General features: G+C 39.5%; 1 protein-coding gene across 2 annotated transcripts; it reads right to left on the bottom strand.

The window, feature by feature from the left end:
* On the bottom strand, positions 1-26,461 carry LOC123408636. 2 transcript variants are annotated; one of them, XM_045101699.1, is made up of 48 exons: positions 26,140-26,460; positions 25,622-25,699; positions 25,379-25,491; positions 25,192-25,285; positions 24,685-24,728; positions 24,535-24,603; positions 23,723-23,796; positions 22,945-23,152; positions 22,710-22,775; positions 22,543-22,622; positions 22,044-22,193; positions 21,316-21,379; positions 20,116-20,217; positions 19,521-19,700; positions 19,295-19,413; positions 18,746-18,893; positions 18,576-18,665; positions 18,375-18,476; positions 17,533-17,591; positions 17,348-17,447; positions 15,639-15,830; positions 15,441-15,554; positions 15,027-15,289; positions 13,409-14,949; positions 12,163-13,316; positions 9,539-9,667; positions 9,309-9,461; positions 8,420-9,016; positions 8,280-8,351; positions 7,289-7,753; positions 7,025-7,211; positions 6,704-6,944; positions 6,232-6,606; positions 5,710-5,826; positions 5,181-5,454; positions 4,992-5,105; positions 4,809-4,892; positions 4,366-4,416; positions 4,106-4,282; positions 3,704-4,017; positions 3,276-3,620; positions 3,111-3,192; positions 2,372-2,518; positions 1,910-2,014; positions 1,716-1,826; positions 1,524-1,628; positions 1,153-1,222; positions 1-1,070 (listed from the first exon to the last, which is right to left on the bottom strand). In XM_045101699.1, exons 1-48 carry the CDS (start codon positions 26,234-26,236, stop codon positions 409-411), a joined length of 10,278 nt encoding a protein of 3,425 aa, XP_044957634.1. In that variant the 5' UTR covers positions 26,237-26,460; the 3' UTR covers positions 1-408. The 2 variants fall into 2 exon arrangements, with proteins under 2 accessions (XP_044957634.1, XP_044957633.1); XM_045101698.1 differs by having other exon boundaries at positions 1,524-1,826; positions 26,140-26,461.

Here is a 26,461-nt window from a genome sequence, read left to right as displayed (position 1 = left end):
TAGTGGACAACAAAACTTTTGCGACTCAAATGCCACCATTTACAAAGCCGTGGACAAAATTCTGGAAAATCCTACATGTGTACATTTGGCCTACAAAAAGGCTGAAACCTTAAACCTACCTGTTCCGTGGTGGATCATCCAGGACAAAGGCTACAAAATTAAGCCGGCTACTCCAGCCCCTCTATATCGGTATCTATCCTGATCTACTAATGGTATAAACAGATGCTTACGGATGACAATCACTTGTGCTAACACCCCTCTTGTGTGGTGGAGCGGTTGTCCCAAAGGTCATCCACGTTCACTGGACGCTGCCCAGTGATCCTGGCTGGTGTTGTCTGAGGGGGGTATGCTGACTACCCGTCTACCCCCATTGACAAGCACTGTAACAAGGATCAGGACCCAGAAATCTCAGCTAATGTTGCTTCGGTGAAGGATGTTCTTGTCCCATCTCCTTGCCTTTCCCTTCTCGATAAGTGCCATTAAGAACTGCAACGTGCCCTCTGCATCTTCGATGCTTGGCAGCTCAACACTGAAATGAAATAGTGGGATGAAGGCTGAGCTCAGGGCAATGTCTCTTGATCTGCCTCTTTTGTCCCTCGGCGATGTTTCGCCATTGCTCCCAACAATATTCACTACCTCCTGAGCTCTATCCAGATGAACAATAGATTTCAGGTTCATCTCAGTTTCGATTGCCCACTGTGGGTCAGGAGGAACACCAGCAAACTGGGGTGACCCCAAATCCACCAAGTACCGGCTCGAGACTAGCAGGAGCAGTTTCTCACTAAGCACAAGGAACTTTCCAGGCTCTCGGAGTGTCTTGCACACGACAAATGTCTCATCCTTCAGCCTGCCACCATCAGCTTGGACAAGCAAAGATACTCCAACTGCTTCTTCCCAGGAGTATGGGAACAACGGGCGATCTCTGGCCACAGGCCTCGAGAAACGGACACGCAGGCGGTTGGATTCATGAGGATTGCTTCGGTTTCTTATGCTCTGTGCAGTTCTGCCTGTGGCTTCAAGAATACTGGCCATAGGCCTAGCCACAAGCCCAGCTGTTCCCATTGCTATACCTGTAAAATAGATACAGTTGGTCAATGATTGGAACAACAAAAGCTGCCTGCACAACAACAAAAGCCTATCAAGTGGCATTACCTGAGATAACCCCAGGAAGACCATGTTTCTCAGCACCTCTGATTGGTGATTGGAGGAGCCCAGTCAGACCCTACACAACAAGATTGAAATGCACACAATGTATGCTGCTTAAGAGACAGGTCCAGCAATATTCTATGGCGCATACTGAAGAGTGAATGCGTAAGTAATAGCTGTGAGCTGTGACAAATTTTCTTTCCAATAATATGGTAGTAGTTGGACGCAGTTACTAAATTATCAAAACTATGGACCAAGAACAAGAAGAGGTCATCAGGTTCCAATTCAAAGAGTCATCTAGGATTTGGGTGTTACACGAGGATATACACCGGCTATAAAGGTAAATCAGTAACACTTGATCAAGAGATGGCTTTCACCTCTAGAAACCCATTCAGCACTCCTTCCCCATGCAAACCTAGCTGCCTGTCCCGTTCATCCAGTTTGGAAGCGGCTTGCTCATCATATGTAAACGCAACAAGGCCCTGCATAACAAATTTCCATGAGCTATGAGAGCCCATGGCTTCTTGAGAGCGTAATTTCCAATGATCAAACTGGAGCTCAGATAATACCTTATAGGCAGTTTTACTAAAGTGGGAAGTGGCGCTACTGACTGCATAAACCGTACTGCCAATAAGATTTTTTGAACCTTGTGCGATACCGTTTAACAGCTCAACAGGACTCTGTCAAAGAGTAAATCAATAGAACTTTAAGAAAAGAAGGATTAAAGAATTGCTAGTTCCTTCAAAAAACTGTGTTTACAAACCTGCAGTTTCCCTTTCCTTGAGGCAGACATAAAGTCTTTTAAGCCAAATCCAACATTCCTGGCAAAACCCATAGGATTCCCTATAACGCCAGCAGAGCCAAAAACCTGCACTTACAGTATATCACAACAAATTCTGCTCCCAAGACACATGTAGTAACTATGTAATACTGTTGGACATTGGAAATACAGTTTATATAAACCAAGGTAGTCCTATGGAATTCAATACTGCCCGCTTCTTAACAGGAAAAAGGAAAGAAATGGAGGTAAATGTTGGCACAAGCACATGGTTGCAGCCACTCACACTGCAGAAGATCTGAGGGGAGCAACAAATATCCATGTTGTTCTGGTTCCAGGGTTGTTCGATAAGCTTATTAAGGTTATGTTGGACATTAAAGAAGATGTCCCCCCCAAAAAAGATATATTTGACTAGAAAGAATACTAGCTTGAATGGTGCCATTTTACCTTGTAGAGTTCATGAAGCAACTGCCTGCTATAGTGCCTCACAAGAATGTCCTGGATGGATTGCCAACTAGCCATAAGATTTTCTACCATTATTTCTCCTAGATGAACTGGTACTCCTTCAACGTCAATGAGAGCCATAAGGCCTCTCTGCAACCAAAGTGCTTAATTAAGATGGGTACAAGGAAATATCCTATACAATGAAATACCCTAGTAAATAACTTCAGAGCCTAGAAACAGATCAAGTGCTGTGAACAATCCATGTGCATATGTGTTACCAGGTCAACACTACCTACGCTAGATAAGAATTCAGGATAAGCAAATATGTTACTTTGCACTTGTATGGCATTGTCCAACCTTAAGACAGAGGCACAGATAATATACTATCTTGTAAACTGTATCAATCAGCAGCACACTCTCTGAGAAAAGAGAACTCAATGGATCCAGCTTTCGTAGAAAGAATGCTGCTACTATCGCAGTATATAAAATAAACACGTGTAGTTCCTCCAAAAAGAAAGGAGGAAAGAACTTATGTAGATAATAGATGCATGCACAATGCTCTGATGTGAACACCTCTTATAAAGAAATTCAGTTGTAGTACAGAATGAAGTAATTAACATTGTAGGGCCTGTAGAAATGTATAAGCATATAATAATCCTTTAAGAAGCGCAGCCAAATAATAACATAGAAAAAAAATTCATTTGCATAATATCTCCTGAAGTGGCATGGAGTATTGTTCCACCTGAATTGCAGTACTGTTGTTGAAGCTTGTGCTGGGGTCTGAGAGACCTTCATTCCTATTGAGCCAAGGAGTGCTAGTAAAACTACAGCAGAATACAGTCACTGGTAAGTTGATAATGGTTTTTTGCAGTAGTGTTCGGAAACATAAACACAGAGAAGAAATAACCTGAAAGTTAACTTGACAGGAGTCAATTCAAACAATTCAATATATACTTTTTTCTGTTTCCTGGCTAATAGGTGTATCTGTTGCCATGGTGCACCAATTGGGATAACAGAAGGCAGCAGTCCATTGTCTTGATCAGTGTCCACCGTGTAGGAGCTTTGGGGCTTGTCTGACAGGTTTTTTGAGATTTTTGCATATTCACCAAAAATATCAGTAGCACCACATAAAATACTTGAGTCTACACTTTTCTCCAACAGACCAAAATGCACTCTAGAGGAAACGGATCTAATAAAATCAATCATGCTCAGGACAAGTCGTTCTTCAAGTTCAAGGCAGAAAGGTGCTACACTGTGAACCACCAAATGAAAAAAATTACCACAAGTTCAGATATAAACATCTGAAATGACTTAAACTGATAGTGTAAATAATACCTGATGTTTATACGTTGATACGAAAGAAATGATGTATCTCTAGTTCTCCATTTTACTGCAGCAAACCGCAGCACAGGTTCTGGGGTATTAGAACTTTTACTCTCATTTAGAGATTTCAGCTTGGTATCTTTACTCTTCAAAAAATTAATCGATTTCCCCTTGTGACTTCCCTCAAATGACAGCATGACAGGGTATGGGCTGTCAGAGAACTGATTATCAATTTGCATACTTGGTATTTCAACCGTAATCCGCTGCTGATCTAAGCTCTGCATGGCAACAAATGTCATATCCTTGGCAGAAGCAAACAACAATTCCTGGCAAAAAAAAAAGAGTATATTAAAATAAATGCAATGCTGAAAATTTCGAGGTAGCATTCAGCCTCAATTATAGCACTCTGTTCACCTGAGGAGAGGAGCTTATCAAAGATATGCCCATGAAAGGTAAGTGTATTTTGATAACTTCAGTGAAGTTCAACTCGATCTCCTGTTTGTGATCAGCATCCTTTGGTTCCCTTGATCCAAGGACACCTGCTTCTTTTGTGTCCATGTTGTGACAATTTGAATCAATAATACTGAGCACCTGCAGTTTATTATCGCAATGAAAAACTAATAAGAGAAATATATTGATCAAATCTTGATAGCTACTGGTCCTTGGAAAATAACCTTTATTGCTCCCTCCGCATGCACCGAGATGCCGAATTTTCTTTCGGCTTTCTGGCAAAAATATATTAAACAGAACCAGGTCAGAACTGAAAAACATCAACAATATTAATAAGCAGAACCCACCAAGATTTTCATAAATAAAACCAAGCATAAAACCAGCCTTTTCTCTTTCTTTGATGTGATTTAGTGATTTTCCCTGGCTGTTATAAATAGAACCATGTGAAATTGGGCAACACAATTCCAATTGTTACAGAGCTTCTCCACACACAAAATTCGCAAGCATAAACGGTGCTTAAGTAAAAGGACTTGTTATTAACTGATTATTATTTAATAAAGCCTCTTAAGTTTAGCAACTCCAGTCAATACTATCGTGTTAATAACAAAAATGTTGAGTTAGCCCTTGATCCATTCAGTTAGCAGCAGCTACAAGACATTTGACCTACCTCAGGTGTGGAAGGTAGGGCCACATGAACATCATCACTGAGAACATCAAGACTGTATGTACCCAAACTTCGTTCCCCAGGAACCTGTACGGGAGAGAAACTATGTTGTATGCTTGCTTGAGAGATTAAACTGAAAAAATTAAGTTATTTAAAATAACTGAAGAAAGAAGCTCAATAAAGTACCTCAACAATAAGACGGTGAGGATAGCAGGGTTCATCCCAAGCATATTGACATGACGTGTAAGGATATACAATTGTTTCAATAGATTCACATCTCTGCTGATATATCCGCAGTTTCTGAATTAAAAAAAAAAACAATCATAAACTTGAGAACCAGAGTTTCAAGAAAGCTACATAGCAAGAGCTATTTACCTCAAGAGAAAAGTTGTCAATCCTGTAAGGTACAAAACCAGTCTTGTCATCAGACAGCAGAATCAGTATTGTACCGGTAGTACTATTGTTTCTTCCAGCAATTTTTTTGCTATGTATGTCTATATCAGCATTTTGTACTTCCACTCGAACCATATTTGATACACCCGAGGCACTATTCCTCATTTTCACTTGAGCATCTCCCAGGCGGTCAGGGAAAAAGCTACCAGACCATTGCCATCCTGGCCCATCAAATCGAATCGAGACAAGCAGCTCTCTGCAAACAGAGTTTCCTCAGAACAAATTGTAAATACTTGAAAAGGATTTATGGAGAGCACATATAACCACACCATGCTGATAAAATTGACGACTGAATTCAGTTTAATATTCTATAAATCCAAATTTCAAAAATATACATGCATGAATTGTTGGCTCATACAGAATTGACCATTTCTTAAAAATCAAACTAAGCAAGCTAGTTAAGAAAAGAAATTGTATGGCTAAGCTCCAGATACAAAGGATAATAACTCACCTGGCTGTATCAGCCCAGTGAAGAAAAGAGTGTTGTCCTGAGCTTAAATGCTTAGAAAATCTTGTTCCCTTTTGTTTATAGAACATATCATTGCTGCATGCATTACAAATTACATATCTGGAAAAACAGGGGAAAAGAGGTAGAATAACAAATTAGCCAGGCCACCATAGAATGAAAAAGTTACATGTCAGAAAAAAATAAATAAACTGAAAATTAGTTTTGATTGGATGCTAAAGCCTTAAGGTACAGTGGAATCCTCGGAAAAATTATGTCTGAAATTTATAGCATTTTAGGACTACAGACAATGACAAAGTAAATCATGTAAAAGGAATGAATCAGCCAAGGCTACTGCAGAACTCCAGCGTGCCAAGTTTCATTTGTTATGGGTGAATGATCATGGTGTTCTTTTATTTTGTTTTTCTTTCTAGTGAGTGGAACCGACTCCAAAACTCATTGTAACTTGATAGATAACGATGAGCACTGAAACAATCTCGTCGGCATTACAAGCAGTTGATGAATTACCTTGGCTGGAAAGCAATAGCTTTTGTCCTCCCAAAGAGTTCTGTCGAAACAGGTACAGATGTTACAGCAATTAAGAAGGCACTAGAAGTAGATGATTGTGGAATAGTGAGACTCGTTGAACCACTGGCAGGGACAAGGAGAAATGGATTCGACCAATCTCGTCGAGTTGTTTCAGTTCCACTATTAGGTACAGATGCATTCAGCTTAACTGAAAGTTCAGTTGCAGGTGTATGTCCAGCAGGAGCAAACATATAAGCTTTGGCCTCTTTGTCACATTCTTTCTGCACATGCTCACTGTTATTTGCAACTCTTCTGTTTGACTGAGAGCTGTGCCCATCAATAAAATCCAACTGTGGCATTTTATTTGCAAAGTGCCTGGTAAAAAAAAAAAAGTTATTTCAAATAAGAACCGAAAAACAAAGTTAGTTTTTAACACAAGCATATGAATGCTTTAAGGGCCATAGACACTGACTGTATGGATGGGTCTTCTGAAACAAGAGAAAGGCCATTTTTCCCAAGCACATGTCTTGTGTGCCCATCTAACTCAAAACTGCAAGGGATCAAAAGGGTGGACCCGCTCCTCTCATAGCTGATTTCTGTGACTGTAAGCAAGAGATCTGTGCAATTATACAAAAGAAATGGAACGGAAAGGCACAGCTCCCTTGCACCAGAATGAGCATCTGTTGCTTTCTCCAGCATAACATTGAAAGGACCTGCCAAAGAAACCACCACCGAAATTTTAGCTATGCACTATCAACCTATTTAGAGTAGAGAGAAAGGCTGAACAACATACATTTCGACACATTTGAGTAGAACGCAATCGTCTCTGTTAAGGAGAATTTCAAGCCATTTGATGCGGTTCCATTAGAGAACGGTTCCACACGGGGAAACTTTATGGTCACAGATCTGTAATCTTGAATATGAAATGTGATTCCAAGATCATTGGAGGGGTCAACAAAATAAATGGAGGCGGTGCCCACCTGCGAAAATCATTCGGTAACGAATTAGCGAAATAACAGAGTCAAGGTAATATATATGTTTGGCATCAGAAACTTACCTCCTTAAGTGAAATCTGATGTGCAACCCCACCATTATCTATTGTCAAAGATACACATACAGGGAGATGGTTCTTTATGAGAAGAGGTGTACTAAGTCGGACTTGCCGGATGAAATGTGGTCTTGTTGAAACCTGCTTAGAAGCCCTTGGAGCAGTATTTCCAAGAATTGGCTGTGCATTCAAATGGTCAGTGCAGTACTGACCTTTCTGGGCACTACTGGATGAAGGGACAGTGTACTCTTCAACAGATACACAGCAGCGAAATGGATCATTACTAGGGTGAGAAGGATAGCACACAGATGATTTCATAAAACCCACCCTGCTTTCACGTGAAAGCAAACTTGATAAGGAGTGGGTTTCACTCCACAAATAAGTTCTGCCAACAGGATGCCACCTAATCTGGCCAGCCTCCGACAAATGAACTGGCAGGGGAATCTCTTTGTTTGGAAGAATTGGCCCGATTACCTGCAGGATAAAGTTTCTTGAGAAATCTCATGTTTGTTCCTTGTGAATCATCAATTAACCAAGAGTGCTCTACAGTGAGTAGCTGAGAAGTTGATATTAGGTAGCAAATGAAGTATACAAGAACATGTTTAGAAGAGTAAAATGCACAGATTTGAACAGGGCAAACCGTGCAATTACTCTGTGCATTGTGCAAGAATAGAATTACGAGTTTAAAGCTACTGGTAGCAGGCAATCTATCGGAGTTCATGGTAGGATTGTCCTTTGGCAACATGGTCAACTTTTATTTCAAATATAAATAAACATTTTGATCCAAATGTGACTTCAAAGTTTGAAATTCAGCCACCAACCACCTGCTTTTCCCCAATTTCCAATAGTTATTTTTCGCATTTTCTTTAATCTAGAACATTAATGAAACAATAAAGGCACAATGAGGCCAACATTAATCTATTCTTGTGCTTTGATAGTACCTTTATCAACATTTTCTCAAAACAGTTGCAAGATAAAATTAGGAAGAACATATATATACCTTTGAAGAAACACCAAATGGTATATCAAATCGTAACTCAAGGGGCATTGATGTTGCATTGAAGAGTATGACCTATAAAAAGAAATCATAAGCCTGTGTATGCGGATAATGATGCAATTGATCATTCAAAAGATTATTACCGTTGAGTAAACTCGTACAAGTTTGCTATAATTCTGCAAGGAAACATCGAGTACAACAGGCACAATTAATCCATCATGATGGCTACCCTTTCTACCAGATCCAAATGCTTCCAAGTTTTCCTCGCCAAGAATTGGCTTCTTACTTGAAGAGAAGTTGACTTCAAAGAAGTAAATGCCCACAAGGTCAATTGACATTGGCTTAGAGGACCCGGAAGTCCCATCAAATTCAATGGAAATCATATAGTGTGAGACCGCACTCATCCATTTCTCGATGAGGTGTTCAGATGATCGTGCTTCCCTGTGCTGGAAGAAGAATTCATCTAGAGTTTCTTCAACATATATCGGGACAGAATATCCTGCCGGCACAGAATTCTCATCTACTACAGAGAAACTCTCAATGTCATCTGAATTAACAGCACCACGATACACCTTGAAACTAAATGGCAATGATGTGTCATTTGAGAGAATATATGGTGCGTATCTCCTGGTGTGCACATCATCACGGCTTAATCTCACGATCCCTGGATCTTCTCGAAGATCACCTCCACTACTTGGATTAAGAGAATCTGTAATCATCTCACTAAGTCTGAAGATAGCCTACATATGCAAATGATGAAATCAGATCAACATACTTGAGAATTGGGACTCAAAGCACATACAGATATCACACACTGCTGAGTTAAATTTAAGAAAAAAGAACTTCTAAGCTAAATAAGTGTTAATGCTCCTTGAGAACAGATATATAGCTACATTCTATCTGCAGACCCACTGCCCTGATTCCTGAATCACGTTAATCAAGATGATAATGGCAGTAGAAAACTATAATGCTAATCACTTGAAGATAGGGCAGAACAATAATTTGCCTCGACAAGTTTGAACAATAATTTACCTCGATCAAGGGCTCTGATATATTAACATTAAGCTGCTTGCTTGAATTTAGTAACACCTCAGTAATGGGAGATACATCCACTGCATGATCAGCACATTTTCGAAGTATGTTTAACTGAAAACTTGAGGGCTCTATAAAAGGTTCCCACATAACCTAAACACACATAAATTGTTATTCCTTTATATCATGAAAAACATGATACATCTGACAACAAAGAAGCATAACTTTACCTTGTCGATGTTGTTGTAATTTATCAGAAAGTCAACAAAAGCAGAAACTTCAGTCTCAATACCCATTTGACTAAATTGCAGTGACAAGTTCTTCACCAACGTCTCTATAACAGGCCCATGACTGCTCCACTGTCAAGAAAGCATTACCAAAAACCAGAATGAGCTAAATGTTGAAGCTTAAAAAGAGGATGCCAATCAGCATATTTGAATACACAAACACACATGGACAAAAAGATGTTATCTGATCAATTAAAAAATGGACAATTTTTTTCTTAGGGGCAAAGTAGACTTCAAAGTCATCTTACAGATTCAGTTGCAAGGTTGAGGAAACAAAGCTAATGATCCATTACTGCTGAAGGTAAATAATCGTCTTTGGAAGGCACCAGCTAATGTTTCATTCTGTGACATTTTTTACATTATTTAGCTCGCTTCAATACTTCATAGTGCTCCTTTCTTAAAAGCAATATATTCCAATTATTTTTGACGCTTTATCTACCGAATGGCCAAGAAAATGGCAAAGTCGCATGAGACTGCAAGTATTTTCCGGTGATACTCCACCTCACAAACAACAACAAACAACAACAACCAAGCCTTTCAGTCCCAAACAAGTTGGGGTATGCTAGAGTTGAAACCCATAAGATCTCGAAACCAAGTCATGGCTCTGGAACGTGGATAGCTAACTTCTGCGCACCCCTGTCCATGGCTAAGTCTTTGTCGATATTCCAAACCTTCAGGTCTCTCTTAACGGACTCCTCCCATGTCAGGTTTGGTCTACCACGACCCCTCTTAACATTCTCAGCACGCTTTATCCGTCCGCTATGCACCGGCGCTTCCGATGGCCTCCGTTGAATATGTCCAAACCATCTGAGACGATGCTGGACCAGCTTCTCTTCAATCGGTGCTACCCCAAGTCTCTCTCGTATATCGTCATTCCGTACCCGATCCTTTCTTGTGTGGCCACATATCCATCTCAACATGCGCATCTCTGCTACACCTAACTGTTGGATATATCGTCTCTTGGTTGGCCAACACTCCGCGCCATACAACATCGCAGGTCGGATAGATGTCCTATAAAACCTGCCTTTTAGCTTTTGTGGCACTCTCTTGTCACAGAGTACGCCAGAAGCTTGGCGCCACTTCATCCACCCAGCCTTGATTCGGTGGCCCACGTCTTCATCGATATCGCCATCCTTCTGCAACATGGACCCCAAATATCGAAACGTGTCTCTCTCCGGTACCACCTGCCCACCAAGGCTAACCTCTCCATCCTCGTGCCTAGTAGCACTAAAACTGCACCTCATGTATTCAGTTTTAGTTCTACTAAGCCTAAAACCTTTCGATTCTAGAGTCCGGCTCCATAACTCTAACTTTCTATTAACCCCCGTTCGGCTATCATCGACTAGTACCACATCATCCGCAAAGAGCATACACCATGGGATATCTCCTTGTATATCCCTTGTGACCTCATCCATCACCAAATCAAAAAGATAAGGGCTCAAAGCTGACCCTTGGTGTAGCCCTATTCTAATCGGAAAGTCATCGGTGTCGCCATCACTTGTTCGAACACTTGTCACAACATTATCATACATATCCTTGATGAGGGTAATGTACTTTATTGGGACTTTGTGTTTCTCCAAGGCCCACCACATGACATTCCGAGGTATCTTATCATAGGCCTTCTCCAAATCAATGAACACCATATGAAGGTCCTTCTTTTGCTCCCTGTATCTCTCCATCAGCTGTCGTACCAAGAAGATGGCTTCCATGGTAGACCTCACAGGCATGAAACCAAATTGGTTTTTGGTCACGCTTGTTAACCTTCTTAAGCGGTGTTCAATGACTCTCTCCCATAGCTTCATAGTATGGCTCATCAGCTTGATTCCGCGGTAATTAGTACAACTTTGAACATCCCCCTTGTTCTTAAAGATTGGTACTAAAATACTCCGCCTCCATTCTTCAGGCATCTTGTTTGACCGAAAAATGAGGTTGAAAAGCTTAGTTAGCCATACTATCGCTATGTCTCCAAGGCCTCTCCACACCTCGATGGGGATACCATCAGGACCCATCGCTTTGCCTACTTTCATCCTTTTTAACGCCTCCTTAACCTCACACTCCTGGATACGTCGCACAAAGCACATGCTGGTATCATCAAAGGAGTCGTCTAGCTCAATGGTAGAGCTATCAACCTCTCCATTGTAAAGGTTGTCAAAGTACTCCCGCCATCTACGCTTGATCGCCTCATCCTTCACAAGAAGCTGATCATCTCCGTCCTTGATGCATTTGACTTCGCCGACATCCCTCGTCTTCCTCTCCCTAATCTTGGCCATCTTATAGATATCCCTTTCGCCTTCCTTAGTGTTTAAACGTTGGTAGAGGTCCTCATACGCCCGACCTCTCGCTTCACTCACCGCCCGCTTTGCTGCCTTCTTCGCCACCTTATACTTCTCCATGTTAGCTGCACTCCTATCCAGATATAGGCATCTGAAACAGTCCTTCTTCTCCCTAATACTCCACCTCACAAACCCGAATAAAATATCCAACAAATAGCCGGTCTAAGGATATTTGTAAGCCTTGATGGCATTTCATTACAGCAAGTTAACAACTAGCAATGTAGCATAACTTACCCTTCCATCATTTAGCAGGAGAGAACCTTTTCTTAATCCCACCTTGAATGACACGGAACAAAATGAGGAAGCTGATGACGATGATTTAGGAAATCTGAGTTCTATACTACGCCAGAAACTAAATATCTGGTGTGAAAAACTAACATCCATGTATTCTGCTTGTAGATCAACAGAAAGATGTAGCATGTCAGTTTCTGATTGATGAATATAGCCACCAGCTTTAATCTTAGATATATGCATGAACGGAACAGAGGCACCCTTGCTCACTTGGATCATCTCCAGTATTACTTTTACTCTATCTAAATCACATTTGAACTTCACCCAGCTTTCACCTAACATGACCACAAAATGTTTACTCTCAAAAGTTAAGGTGATATATTTGCAACCTCTTGGTTCAATGGATTGAGCATCATCCGCATGGTGGATCAAATAAGAACCAGAATTCCCATCAACCCTTGGATAACTGCTATGCTCATTTTGTTCTTTCTCCCAGATAGGTACATGAACAACAACAGCAATATTTTCACATGTTACCACCAAGTAAGAATTGTCTTGTGATTCTGATTCAAGAAATGATGACATTGCAGAGCCTGAAAAATGAGGCGAAGCTGGTGGATGTCCCACATGCGAACTGTTGTCTTCATTTCTTACGTAGGAATGAAAATGGTTGATAATGATATCCCAATCAACTAAATATAACCAGGTCTCGAATAAGGGTACAGTAATTAATATCTCATCTCGCCCAGCATGATGCTTTGTGAACTTGATTAGAACAGGAGATGATGGCCCATCAGAAACTATGGAGACAAGAGTGTGGCCACCAGATGAGTGTAGAGCTAAAGAGACAATATCCACGTCAACATGCTCAGGTTTTTCATTAACCATTACAGCAGAAACGTCAAACTCAAGGTTTGCAGTGGCAACCTTCTCCAATGGCAAATCTTTATCTTTTGAGTGACCAAAGAGAACTACCAGATCCTTGATAGAAATAATAATATTAATAGGCTCATTAGATTCAATGCTCTGCTCATTGGATCTTCTACATTCTAAAAACTGACGGGCATTGCCTTCGTACATTTTACTTTCTTTGACAATTGAACTTAACTCGTCAGTAATACGAAAAACTGTCTCCATCCCGTCCATAAAATACAAATCTGTACAAGATAAGACAGAGTATGGTATTATTGCATAACCAATACGTATCAAGAAATGTTTAAAAGAAGATAGTATCAACTCAAATCTATACCTTCAGAAACCAAATTGCATTTTGATATTTTGCTCATAATGAAAGTGGCCAACAAAGGCTGCTCGGAGCAGGATAGTTCTTTGCAAGGAACTTGAATCCATATACCGGCATCAAGCTTTTCTACAAGAGGGTGTATTCTTGCAGGCATGTCCTCATCAAGCTTCGGAATAAATTTTGTTTGCTCATTCAGGAATACAAGTGATATGGATGCATTTCTTGAACATAGGCTGATGACATCAGCTCTACTGGAAAGAGTGCATTCTAAATTGAAGAATTCTTTGGGAATACGCTTGATAAATTCTGCTGAAATCCCAGTTGGAATGAACTCGCAGAAAAAATATGGAACACCAAGCTTTACACAAAAAAGTTCTTGTTTTTCGACAGGAAAAAGTATAACACAATCACATATCTCAATTTTGTAGGTGATATTGTCATCCAATTCTCCAGAACACTCAAGATTGTTACTTGCCACAGAGTGATGCTCTTCCACCATAGGATTCCAATCATCCAATAAAAAATATCCAATAAACATTGCCAGCAATTTTGTTGGTAATACACAACAAACATTTTGGGTTGCAATACATACTTCAGCCGAGAGGGCAGACAGGTCCTTTTTGACACGAACGTTGAGTACATTAGAATTACCATGCGAATAAGTCCCCCAGAGCACCTCACTGACACTTGGTGACGTCCACGGTGAAGCAAGCATTATATCTTTAGCAGACAATAATAGGTCCCATGAGGTTGCATCTGCCAGTGAGAATGTTGCTATAGACTCGGGAACAGTAAGTGTTGCTAAAATACCACATGATTCATGGAAATGTGTCCTAACCGAAACAAGTGATAAATCCAGAACGGTTGTGCTGACATTATTTGTATTATTCGGTGAGTTAGATGAGCAGCTAGAATGCTCAGTTTTACTCTGTACATTGCTTGCAAGCTCTGGTGCAGAGTAACCATTTAAACCTGAAGTCTCATGACACTGTTTACTCTTTGAAGATGTAATATCTAAGGCCTGAACATCTTGAGTTTCTAAACATCCGAAATTAGATATGATATCAGCATGTAAAAAGGGAAAGTGATCAACAGGAACTCCTCCAAATGATGTGCTCTCCGCTCCACAGATATCTGACAATGAAAGCTTGGGAAATTTGGCATTGGCTGCTTTAGGTTTCATGGAACTTTGGTCCATCTTTGAGGGCATAACAGCACTGCCACCTGGAGATACTGTACCAAGATTGCTCAAGAACTTCTTTATCTGACCAAGTACAGATGGATGAACATGCAGATCAACATCATTTAAGTTCAACTTGTACACATGATGTATTTGATCATTATATTTGTGAGTCCTGTAATGCAGCTTTAAGCAAGCCTCAGCAGCAGAACTTTCAGGAAAACCTGTCGAGTCTACACAAGTGCTAGTTTTGTAGTTTCCTGATGAACATAGAACATGCGAATTCGATTTGTTCTTCAGATCAGTGGAAGTAATTTCAACCATCTTGGTGATGACCCAAAGTTCTGACAATTCCCACACAGCATACCTATAAATAACAAAACCAATTCACACATAAAAATCACAGGAGGTAATCAGGATAGCAAGATTGTGAAAATTGATAACCTGATATCAATATCTCCAACACCAACAGTGATGAGTGAACATCCCTGGCTATTGTCTTCAAGGTCAACCCTTAAACTCAGTTTGTCCAGCTTGAGAGATGCAGACATATTTAAGGCTGGTTTATTGGGCCCACTAGTCTTGGTATCAACAGAAGTGTTGCTTCCAACAAGGTTACTTTCTTTCAGATAGGTACACAAAATAACAACAGCATTGTACATTGTCCGAGAGAAGTAGATATTGGCAGATCGCACAGTAGAAGCAACCTACCAAAATGGTTCCACAAAATATTTTACAGACATATAGAGCATATAGTATAAACCAACTAACCATCTTCTGTATGCATTTCTATAAATATACAAGAATCCAGAACATCAAAACCATACAAGAAGACACATATCATTCAATAACTATTACCTCCAATTGTTTCAGCATTGGTTCGTCCAAGAATATACACAGTCCAAGGACAATAGAAGCGTCCAGTTTGAGCAGTGTAGAGGTCATATCATGTCTAGCCATCAACATCTTCACCTGCAAACAGACATATATAATTCTCACTGGTCTGGGTGGATGTTGAATGAAAATTAACTGGAGAGCATCTACGCAAGGCCTAACCTCAAATCCGGTGAGGCTAAACTCAAAATGATTATATAGGTCATCCAATTGCAACCCAGGTAGCAGGTTGTCAGAAAAACAAGTAGAAGTTTTCTTCGACATGTAATCAAGAAAATAATTGTTATCTTGTGTCTGAGAATCATCGTCTACTGTATCTTTGGATCGCATGGATAAATCTTCAGCCTCAAAAACCTGCAATTTGTACTTGTTTCAACGACAAAGCTACTTACTATGAACCAAAAGTTTTAATATAAAGAGGAACATCAAGAACCGTCTTTCTTTCAACAATTACATTGAGCTGGAAAGATGCCAGATTTTCTCACTGGGGATGTGAGTGCCTGTGAGTGGATGGGGGGGGGGGGGGGGGCACTTGATATCGGCTGGTGATGTAGCACACGCCCTCTAAAGTAAATCCATCCACTGAACCGATCTTTTACCACTGCAGTGGCTGTTGTTGCATGACATAGCTGTTTCTGTTGCCTAATTCGGTGATGTGGACAAAAGGTGAAGTAGTCTAGGGCTATGCTATGCACAATATTACATGCTTAGATACTTACTCAAATTCACTTATTGTCAAAAACACAGTTGAGCAGTTTCTTTAGCCTGTCAATATATTTTGCCAGCATGCATTCACCAGGACCAAGTGCTACACCTCTACGTACTGGCATCTCACCGACCTGCTGGCTATCTCCTCCTGCCACTCCCATCCTTTACCATTAACTAGGTAATTGTCTTCCATTTAAACAATTATGGCATCTGTTTCAAAATGCAAGTACTAGATTGCTTCACCTCAAGGTTAAGAAAATACATCCTACAACCAGGTGTACTTACACCCACGTCTCTCATTTTGAGTATGTTCATATACTATTACTAAGATGCTCCAAATCGAACTACGTGGAAAAATTACAACTAAGCCCATCGTTTTTAGTATATTTTTAAACTGCATTCATATTTGTACATAAAAAGAGAATGGGAAAAATATGGTACATGGTATTGAAGTACTCCCTCTGTAAACTAATATAACACGTTTTAAATCACTAAAGTAGTGCATATATTCCTATATACCACTCCCTCCTATCCATATTACTTGTCACTCAAACGGATGTATCTAGCACTAAAATACGTCAAGATACATCCGTTTGAGCGACAAGTAATATACTCCCTCCGTTCCTAAATTTAAGTCTTTTTAGAGAGTTCACTAGGGGGCTACATACGGAAGAAAATGAGTGAATCTACACTCTAAAATATGTCTATATACATCCGTATGTAGTCACCTAGTGAAACATCTAAAAGGACTTATATTTAGGAACGGAGGGAGTACATATTACACGTACATACCCTCTGGTAGGGTATGATAGATACTACCTATACTGTATGAAACACACATGGGTGTAACTTCAACATTTATTTCCATATAGGGGCAGTCTATAAAACAAAATCAGGGGAAAATTATACCTTACATTATGAAACACTAGGAGGCTTACGATCATGGTTATAGGTTATAGCCATCCAAGTTTGCCTAGTTCCATAATTTATTTACTACAATGTCAAATTTATATTTCCAACTTGAAATAAACAGAACTCATCCGATTTATCAGAACCTCGGTTGGGTCCAAAATTCCCATAAACCCATGAATATAGTAATAACGTGGAACTAACATGCTCCATTGTCAAAATGTAAAACACTGTTGTTTATCACTGGCACATACCATAGTAAGTTCTCTTCCACAATCATATGATGGTAGCTTAATGACGAAATGGTGAATCCTTAAATCCCAGAGAAGTTTCTTTTGGTTCACAGACATGTACCTAGAATCACATTTAAACAATGACCCAAGTTCTACTGGCAATACCACAGTACGGAAAATGTAGACGTAAATGGGGGAGAACTTACTCTAGTTTGGAAAGAAGTCTTGTTCCGAAATTATCAAGACGGTTTAGCGAGGAAAGCACCTGGGTGAATGCAGAATGGCTAGAATATTATTTGGCATTTAAACTTGCATAACTTCCTCCAGGTGATAAAAATCTCGAACCAAGTGAGAGTTAACAGTATATTTAAGTATTCGAAAGGCACAACAAGTAACAACAAAGTGGGCTGATGCCAAGTCCAGGATAAAAAGTGTATGCCTAAAAATCAAGCTGATCTAGGAACAACATTACTGAGAGAATATCATATTCAAGATTAGAGGATTTGAGTCAGGGCCTCCATTATAGTTTTCGTTCAAAAAGGATAGGAGGATTCAACTATGCACTTCTAGGAATGCAGGACAAACAGATTTTACAGAGTGGGGACTATAGTTGCAGTGGACGTTACTTATACAACACATGTGATCACAAATTAGTTTCAATTGATAATCCAACTACATTATTGGCTATTGCATCTATCTCTTGCTTCATTAATAATGGTTAGCTATATTGAGCAAACTCATATACTCCCTCTATCCATATATATAGGGCCTAATGCGTTTTTCAAGGCTAACTTTGACCATATGTTAGAGCAATAATATATGACATGCAAGTTACACAAAGCATATCCTCAAATTCGTACATGAAAGGAGCTTTCAATGATATAATTTTCACATTATACATTTTATATACTATTAATCTTATCAATAGTCAAAGGCAATCTTGAAAAATGCATTAGGACCTATATATATGGATGGAGGGAGTAACAAAGCAAGACACCAGAAAATACTACAAAACAGTGGAGCATAGATGTACAGCATGAATGCTTACCCTATCATGCTGGAATTGGAAAGAGGAAAACAAATCATAGATGTGCAGGAGATTAAAGAAGAGTTCTGGTTCGTATATGGCATTGAATTCCTGGACAACAACCTAGCAAATAACGGGCAAAATAACTAGAATCAGCAATTAAGGACACCGCAGAGGTACTATGTGATGAAATCAGCTCTCTTCTGGAAAGAATACAGGTACCCGTGTTGAAGCTTCTGAGTTTTCGTTTGACTTCGGAAAGTCGACTTGAATACTAATAACAGGTGCGCCTAGACTGTCACCAGTGCTACACTAAAATATGTTAAGGATTAAAGACATACAGTTCAGAGAAGGGTCCAAAAGGATCTTCAGGATCAAACTGTAATTTGTACCTTTTCAGCCAGCAAAACTTTATTTTTATTCAACGGGTTAGTTATCTCAAGTGAATCAAGCCAAGCAAGGATAGTTGCTGAATCATCCCATATTTTATATTCAGTACCAAGACCAGTAAACATCCCATCGATAAGCTTCATGCCAAACCTACTAACCAATCAACAGAGCAAAGTTAGACAATGAAAAAGGGCCTCTTGTATAAGCCAAACCATATAAACAGGAAACAGAAAATCAGGCAGCAAATGACAGCACAGTAAGAAGCAATAAGTTATTGCTTAAAACAGAATGAATCAATGGAGTGTTTGCCATTAGAGTGGACTTTTGGAGTACTTATGCCTTACTATTTAGGGAAATAATAACTAATAGGCACAGACTGTTAGAGCAATCACGGAAATATTAACCAAAATGGCAAAGATTATCACTCACTAAATTACTTATATGGCACACCATAGCAATACCACACTGGCTGTAAAGCTATATGACAAATAAAAAAAATGCAACATAAAATATGAAATAACCCGAGAGATGAACAGGAAAGAGACACTTGCCTAGAGGTGACAGTTGTGAGTATTTGAGGAATAGATAGTCTCAAAGAGTAGTAGTTTTCCTTTGTCAGATGATTTTCAGCAGAAGAAACAGGATGAAATTCTGTTCCCTCGTATATATCCTGAACGAAAAACTAAGATGTTAGGCCTGTTCCTAAATATCAATTGCATTAAAATTGGCTGTCTTGTACAGAATAAGTGAAGAGCTGTATACTTCAGAGTATATAACCTTAATAATGTCTTCTGAAACAACACCAGCAAATGAACTAGTGTCAGCTGTTCCACCAGCACCAAGCATTCCAAGAGAAAGCCAGTTTAACCATCCTCGGCCTGCCCCTGCTGACGGCTCATCAGTTCGAGGACTTCCTGGACTAGAAAAGTTGTCTTTTGTAGATTTCACAGACAAATCCTGCCAATATCCAGCGAGCTTTTAGCACAGGTGCCCATTTCCAGCCCACCACCTCCCCCCTGCCCGCGAAAAGAGGCAAAAATGTGTTCTAACCTCTAAAACATAAATACATGCGCTCTATGGAAGAACCTAAACAATTGCAGATTTCATTCTTGTGTTGAAGAATGAGAAAGAAACCAATATAAACCCTTGAAGTATCATTATCCAAGATTTAGAACATATGGCAATTGGCTAGGCAAGTGGTATAGCAATAATGCACACGGATGTTAGATGTAAAATGTTTAGGTAAAGAGTACAGTTTTTAGTGGCTCAAATGCCTATAGGTGGGCAGTTTCAACTTTAGCGGTTAAACTTATACTTGATGAAAATAGTTTACAGTATCACTATATTATTCTTCACATGAAGTATCAAGTACCTGTAATCGTTGCTCTGCAATTGTTCTGTAGCTAACTATATCATCTATATCACATTCTTTGTCCAGAGTTTCCAGCTTTTGTAGAATGTCTTTACTTACAAGCTGAAAATAGCCAAACTTCAACAAAGTAAGCTAGTGGAAAGGATGGTATGAAAAAACAGTAAATAATGTACATCCTGTGCTATTATATTATCTAATAAAATCGAATATGAAATCAGTCTATACAAAGAAATGTTGTTTACTGGCAAGAGGGAATAAATGTGCAGTATGATGTACCCCCTCCGTTCAGAAATATAAGATGTTCTAACCTTTTTCTGATTCGGATATATAGAGAGCCATTTTAGTGTGTTTGTTCATCCATTCAGTCCGTATGTAGTCTTTACTGGAATATCTAAAAGATCTTATATTTATGAACGGAGTATATACACAGGCTAGAATGGTTGCAGAATCAGAATCACCAACCTAAGCCGGGGCTATGTAGCCTGTGTGACCAATAAACTAAATTAACATATTTAATAGGATCTGGACAAACAAATATGACCGAAACAAAATTTGGTCAGACCCTATCTACATTAGAAAATGACGAGGAACAGTGAGTACACCATCATACAATACAAGATGTATATGTGACATCTCACATTTTCATCCCTTAGCCAATTTTGTTACACACAAATGATACAGAATGTCAGTCCAACATGCACATGATTTACATGTACAGCTAAATCTAACAAAAGCTGCCCGTTTAGGATAACAGAGTTCTTTATTTCCAAAACAGTATTTCACAGAAGTTAATATAATCCTTAAGGAAACGGGTATTAGTGTTGGAATGCATTATAGAACTTGGCATATCAGAAACAATACAAAAACATAGCATGTCATCAACACTTTCGTCTGACACCATAGTCGTGTTGGTGCCTGCGTTATATGTGTTTGGTCTATCACAGATAATACAAACGAGCAGCAAATACATCTTATCACATATTTCGTCTGACATAATTTAAAATTGACAATGTGTACTATAGACCTCCCTCCTGTTCTATCAGCTTTCCTTTTACTTTATATGTAACATACAAGTAAGAGAGATTATAAACTTCTCAGTCTTGAGCTATATTACAGGTAAGAACCCTCTGTTCATGTGTGTGTCAGAACCATTTACAAAATTATGAGAAAATGCATGTTATACTGAGAAAATCACACAACCTGTCCTTTCTGCAAGAGCTCCAATTTCGTTCGGTACAAATTGACATATTTTCGACGGCACTCCCTGTTAACATACAAACAGGCACACACATTAATCTAGAAAACAAGAGAAGAGAACAAGTGTGGATGAAAGATATTTTTTTGTTCTTAATATCACTTAAACAAGATTATAAAGCAGCACCACATCAGTGCAACAGGTTTGAAAGCAAGTAAACACGAAGTCATAAATCATCAAATCGGAATTGTTTAAACAACAAAGCCTTATCTTCTACTTATCAAATAAAATAAAAAAGATCAATGGTTGTCAGAATAACAAACCAAGTCAGCGATAGCTAGTATTATCTATAGCAAAGAAAATGTCAATCTTCTATTCCTATCTGTCAGCACATAGGCTCCATGTGTTGTTCAGGTGCGAAGCTCTGAGCTCCCAGAAGCTTTTTTAAAATATCAAGGAAGTAAAACATATATTTACGAAATAATTTAATGAATTTGCTATCATTGACAATCTGCACTTGACATAGAAAAAGAAAGCCATCCAAATCATCAGGCTCCCTAATTGCCCTCAGAAACAAAATTCAAGCAACCTTCAAACCCATATTTACACTTGTTTTCAATAATTTTAGATTATCCTGTCTAGCAATAGTTGCTGTCCATTCAACTATAGTTTTTCTGCTCATTTCACACTTGCCGATCAAGTTGAAAAAGGAAAGAGCTAATACAAAACTCACAGTCGCTTCCCCAAGAACCTCCAAGAGGTTTTCTTCAGTCTTCTTTCAACGTCTGCCATGATAGAGTTCTTGGCATACTGCCACCACATTATCTGCCAACCTTTATGTCTCTTAGATAAAAAGCTTGCAGGCGGGCGGTAACGACCATATCTGTGAAATAGCAGCAATAAACATTAGAGGTGGTTCTGATTTGGTGTCAGATTTCATTTACCATCAGCAAATCCTCAAGCCATTTACCTTTTGTATTCAACAAATCAGTGAAACCAAGGAATTCATTATTTCGAGCACAGGTTTAAATGCTAGGAAGTTTTACAGTGGACAGCATTTTTCCATCAAAGGCAGAAGATGAAGGGGAGTATTGTGTATTAAGGCGTACAAGATTTCGTGACGAAAAAGTTAACAATAAAGCCTATGCTTGTCTATGAAAAAATACACGGAACCTATGATAGATGTCGGTAATAGGATAATAGTTTTTGCTCATGTAAATAGACCAGCGTACTTTGTTCGCAGAGCACAGATGGTGAAGTGATCGCAGAGATTCAAAATTTGCTGAAGCTGGAGTTCATCTATTGATAGAACCTGCAAAGAAGATCAAACATGCAAGGATAAATCAACTCCGAAGTGATTAACGCATCAACACTGCTAAAAACAGAAGAAATAACGAACCAATGCAGTTAGTTCTGCAGTCATGTCATACTGAGGCACACCATCACGCTTTCCGGAGTTGTTGGCCTGTGATACAGATGATATTTCATTAGAACAATCTGCTCGGCATTCAGCAAAAAAGAAAAAGGGCTGATCCGAAAGTAAACAGAAAGCTTCTGAAACCCTGTTGACCAAACAAGACTACCTAATAATACCATAATTGATCAGAATATGTACAGAGAAGAGATGCACTTACAAGCACAGACACAGTCACACAAAATGGATTTATAAGATAATCATCTCTTTGGTGGGCCAACCCAAGACTGAAATTAGACTGAGCATCAGTAAGAGCACCAACATCATATAGATTCTGCTGTTCTTCTAACTGTTGACAGTAAATTCCAACATTCGAAATATTTATCTTCTTGTTCACTTCATCTTGCCTGGACCTAGCCATCAATGACCTAAAGTGCCCAAAAGTTACATATTTACAATCAATGAATCAAATGTTTTTTTCCGAAAAAAATGTAAGCAGCATATATTTTACAATGCAATCACAAACAGTCCTGATGGTTTCATGATATATATCGCACAGCAGCTATACCCACACATAAAACCAAGTCAGTAAAGCATGCTACTGCACAATTCTAGGCCACCAAAGTTAAATGTCAAGACATTTACAAAGCATGGCATTTTGGATTCCTTCAGGACTCATAAGTCAAATCAGCTTTGCAGAAACACTCTGTAGAGTTGTGCTCCAGTGTTAAGTTGATTACTTTAAAAAATCCCAATGAGTTTTAACACTTAAGAAACTTCACTGGCTTCCAAGCATTTTCGTTACTTTTACTCAAGCATTTCAGTTTATATGCTTATAAATAATTTTAATTCCTAATTAAAATTTAGTGATCTTCAGTACTACAACCGCCAGGTTGTATACAAAGAATATTAGACTTAACTAGCAGGTTGAAGCTTTGTTATCGGTTTAAAAGGATAAGATGGCAAACCAAATATGTTTGTATAAGATGGTAACTCACATGGCAAAACTTTGCTTCTGTGTATCCGTTTGTATCGAGAGACTGTTGAATTTCAAACCAAATATGAAGCTCCCCTGTATATTACCAAGAAAAACAGGTATATCTGAGAATCAGCAGGAAAAAAAATATGACACTGAAGATAAGAATTGAATATATGGGGATACAAGAGTGAAATGCACTTGAAAAGTAATGAGTTTGCTGCTAGGTTTATCTGTAGCACAACCGTTGATGTTTCGGATTGCAAAGAGCATCACGGAAGTTTCTATGAAATATTGACCTGTGGATATTCTGAGACAGTTTTATTAACAATATGAAAAATTGGTATGTATGCAGATATCAAACTAATTCCTTCCGAATTCAAAACAAGGTGCAAAATGTGGCAACACTAAAATACTGCTTAACCTTTACGCTTTAGAAATAGCAGGTATGCCTCTGCAAATCTACCACTGAGTTCTACAATTCCAAAAATAGACCATTAAATGATATTTGGAAGAGGAAAATTGAGCAGTGTAATTCCAAACACTAGGTAAAAATAAAGAAAAAGGGATGATAATTTGATGGACAAGAACTATGGAGACATAGAGGGGGGTGTGGATGAGTTTTGGAGATTGTCTCTTCATGGACATAAAATAATACAAGAAATAGTCCACCACCATAAGTGCCTCAAAATCTGATCAATACAAATTAAAACTAACTGTCCACATGATAACATAGCATGCCCAAAGATGGGTAATTATTAGTGTGGAATACTTTCTAACTTTTTTCAGCTGGCACCAAAAGCGTACTTGAATATATGATATAAACTTGCGTACCTGATCGTTGTGGGATTCAACATATATGATGTGAACATTTCGTATGGAAACTTGGATATTGTCCAGTATCTGCCAAACGGAGCAAAATTATGAGTTTTTTGGCACATCAATGTTACTACTGTTCAAAGAATAAAATTGTAAGCTTGTTACCTTTGCTGACATGTAGGATAGAAGTGATTGCCCCGTTTGGTTATCTAGAAGTCAAAAGAATTAGGGTTTTCAGGAATACCTTTCAGTGTGTTAACTCAGATAAATAAACATGCAATTTGCAAATGTTGTATTAACAGTATGATAAACATAAGCAAGTAAGTGTTAGGAATTGGTAACAGCTAGTTCATGACTGGCAGCCTTCAGATACTCATACAATCTGATAGATAAAAATGTCTTCGGAATGTGTGTTTGTATCTTGGTGACACTGATCTACACATTTAGTAGTTAGCATATGTACCTATAGATTGCGGATTTTTATATAATGCATGCTAATGCACATGCAAGAAGATAAACAAAAACAGTAAGGACATGAAACCTGAAGTTACCACTAGCAGTCTAGCACAAACGGCTGAAGTTAGCATGTCGATATTGAAGTGAATTGCAGTGACAAATTGATCTCTGAAATTTGCAAAAAAAATGAAGAAGAGCACAGAAATCGAGACTGACCTGTCACTCTTCTGGAAAATTTGGCGAGCTCTATAGCATTAAGTTTAGCCAATTTTCCAGCTAGTTCTCTCTTACCAACTGACTCGGATCCCCACTGATAAAAAAACAGCGTATTTATTGGGTCAACACGGGGTAAACACCATTTGCAAGCTAATTGAACAATGTAAAACCAGATTCAGTGACGTGCCTCAGAATCCTCCCGTGGATATGCACATACAAACACATCTTCTATCACAATAATTATAGGGTCCCATCCAAGCTTTTTCCATGGAATCTTTATGCTTAGCTTCCCGATTCGTCCTGTGGGAACAGCAGAATGGAAACTTACTGACCTACCATAACACATAGTTTTACCTAGGCGTGACAAAATAGCAAAAAGAGCGTTGATAGCATCCAGCCAAAGAAGTCTGAGTGGGACAATAGATCATACCAGTCTTGAGTGCGAAAGGCAACTGCAGGTAGTCGAAGGCTTCCAGAATGAGCTCTACATTTTCCAAATTTATTTCCTCTGCACAAAGTTTAGTCATCAAAAGCTTAGCCACCATCAGGATCAGAGAGACAGCACAATCCAGAAGAGCTAAGGCGCAGAATGTTAACAGTCCTAAGAAGAGTTAATTGGCAGTATGTATATCAGTATCCATCACCGATGCAAAGCATAAACAGGCGTAACAACGGAATCAATACAAACCGTGCACATACAAATACCAGTACGATCAAACCCAATGCCAGTCACGCCTCAATCAAAACTCAAACATCTGGAGCACTAAACGCAGCCATGGAATTAACCAGAAAATTTACTGCTGCGGCAGCCCGAGGGGCGACGAATTGGAGAACAGCGGGGACTAGGACAAGCGCTGGCTCGCGGGTGATTGGGCCAACCCCAAGTAGCGGAACGCGGGGGCGTGGTCTCTACTCGCTAGTGCTCTTGGGAGGGGATCGAGTACGAACCGTTCCAGATGCCGATCTTAAGCTGCTCCTTCTGGATGCCCTTGACGTAGCGGCCGAGCAGGCCGGCGAGCACCTGGCTCACCACCCCCTCGAACATGGCGGCGGCGGAGGGGGAGGAGGAGTCTCCCTAGCGAGCCCGCGCTCCCATGGGGCGGGAGAGGAAAGGGCAAGGAGGCGAGGGATGGAGTCGAGGAGGGGGCGAGGCCGTGGAGGGAAGGGAGTGTGAGGAGAGGAGAGGCGAGTTGGGTTTGGGGCTTCCGTTTGCTTGGAGGAGGAGGCGGAGGAAGACGACGGTGATTCGTGTCGTTGATGTTCGGGCATT

This window comes from Hordeum vulgare, chromosome 7H (assembly GCF_904849725.1).
Source record: "Hordeum vulgare subsp. vulgare chromosome 7H, MorexV3_pseudomolecules_assembly, whole genome shotgun sequence".
NCBI classification, from domain to species: domain Eukaryota; kingdom Viridiplantae; phylum Streptophyta; class Magnoliopsida; order Poales; family Poaceae; genus Hordeum; species Hordeum vulgare.
This window is presented reverse-complemented; position numbering and strand designations above follow the sequence as displayed.

Excerpts from the sequence above, each read along its gene's own strand:
- LOC123408636 (XM_045101698.1), bottom strand. The coding sequence starts at position 26,236 with ATGTTCGAGGGGGTGGTGAGCCAGGTGCTCGCCGGCCTGCTCGGCCGC. Across the intron at positions 24,729-25,191 it reads ATTTTCCAGAAGAGTGACAG|ATAACCAAACGGGGCAATCA; the intron begins GTCAGTCTCGAT and ends TTTGACTTCTAG. Across the intron at positions 5,827-6,231 it reads GCTATTGCTTTCCAGCCAAG|ATATGTAATTTGTAATGCAT; the intron begins GTAATTCATCAA and ends CTGTTTTTCCAG.